Source organism: Camelina sativa, chromosome 16 (genome assembly GCF_000633955.1).
Source record: "Camelina sativa cultivar DH55 chromosome 16, Cs, whole genome shotgun sequence".
Lineage (NCBI taxonomy): Eukaryota > Viridiplantae > Streptophyta > Magnoliopsida > Brassicales > Brassicaceae > Camelina > Camelina sativa.
The window spans coordinates 4,597,823-4,598,745 of record NC_025700.1 but is presented as its reverse complement, the minus strand read 5'-3'; the positions used below and the strand labels follow the sequence as shown (position 1 = coordinate 4,598,745).

General features: G+C 33.4%; 1 protein-coding gene across 1 annotated transcript; it reads left to right on the top strand.

The window, feature by feature from the left end:
* Positions 284-607, top strand: LOC109129677 (CLAVATA3/ESR (CLE)-related protein 7-like). Its single transcript, XM_019238244.1, has one exon. It carries the CDS (start codon positions 342-344, stop codon positions 594-596), a length of 255 nt encoding a protein of 84 aa, XP_019093789.1. The 5' UTR covers positions 284-341; the 3' UTR covers positions 597-607.

Sequence of the window (923 nt, the reverse complement as noted above, 5' to 3'; positions counted from 1 at the left end):
ATCCACTACTTGGTAAACTATTGACATGGCCACTATATATCGTTCGAACTAATCTTGAGTATGGTTTCAACGAAAACCCCAAGGTTAAAAGGCTGATTAAAACTAATGAGTGGAACTAGATATATTATGCATATAATTCGTAGGTATCTTTACTAATTCAGTGGCCACTACAGATAGTACTATTATATTTCATTATTTATTTATCCTTAACTTTTTATATATCTATAAATAGATTCACTTAAGCTTCTTCTTTAATCATCTCTTCACAGTCAAGCTAGTCTACTCCCCCAACCCCCAACTACCAATCTTTCTAAAATTCATTTGGTTTAAGATCCCTCAATATGGCTTCTAAAGTGTTATTGTTATTTGTTGTACTCATATTTCTGTTGGTAATTGGAATGGAAGGGAGGATACTTTGGGATAATTCAAAGAGTAAAGATGGTGAGAGCACCGATCTTTTGCGACGGTTAGGTTACAATGTTTCTGAACTAACGCGTATTGGTCGAGAGCTTTCCGTCCGAAACGAAGTAGATAGGTTTTCTCCAGGAGGGCCTGATCCTCAACATCACTCTTATCCTTTGTCTTCAAAACCCTAATTTGACCAGAGTATGTGTTGCACCCTGCCATGTATAATATTATTATTTAATATTATGACTATTTCACGTCAATTATTGTAGACTTCTGGAGTCAGTGTGATATTTGATATATTATTATTAAGCTGCAAGATGGAGGGTCTTTTGGAGTGTACTTGTAATAAAATTTAATGACTCGAACCATTATCAACTGGATTGTTAATAAAAATACATTTTCTATTTTCGCTTTACATCAATAGATACAAAACAAATATAATATAAGACAGAAGAACATGAAAAAACGAATGCATATGTAAGAACATGATGGGGAAGAAAAGTTTACATATAACT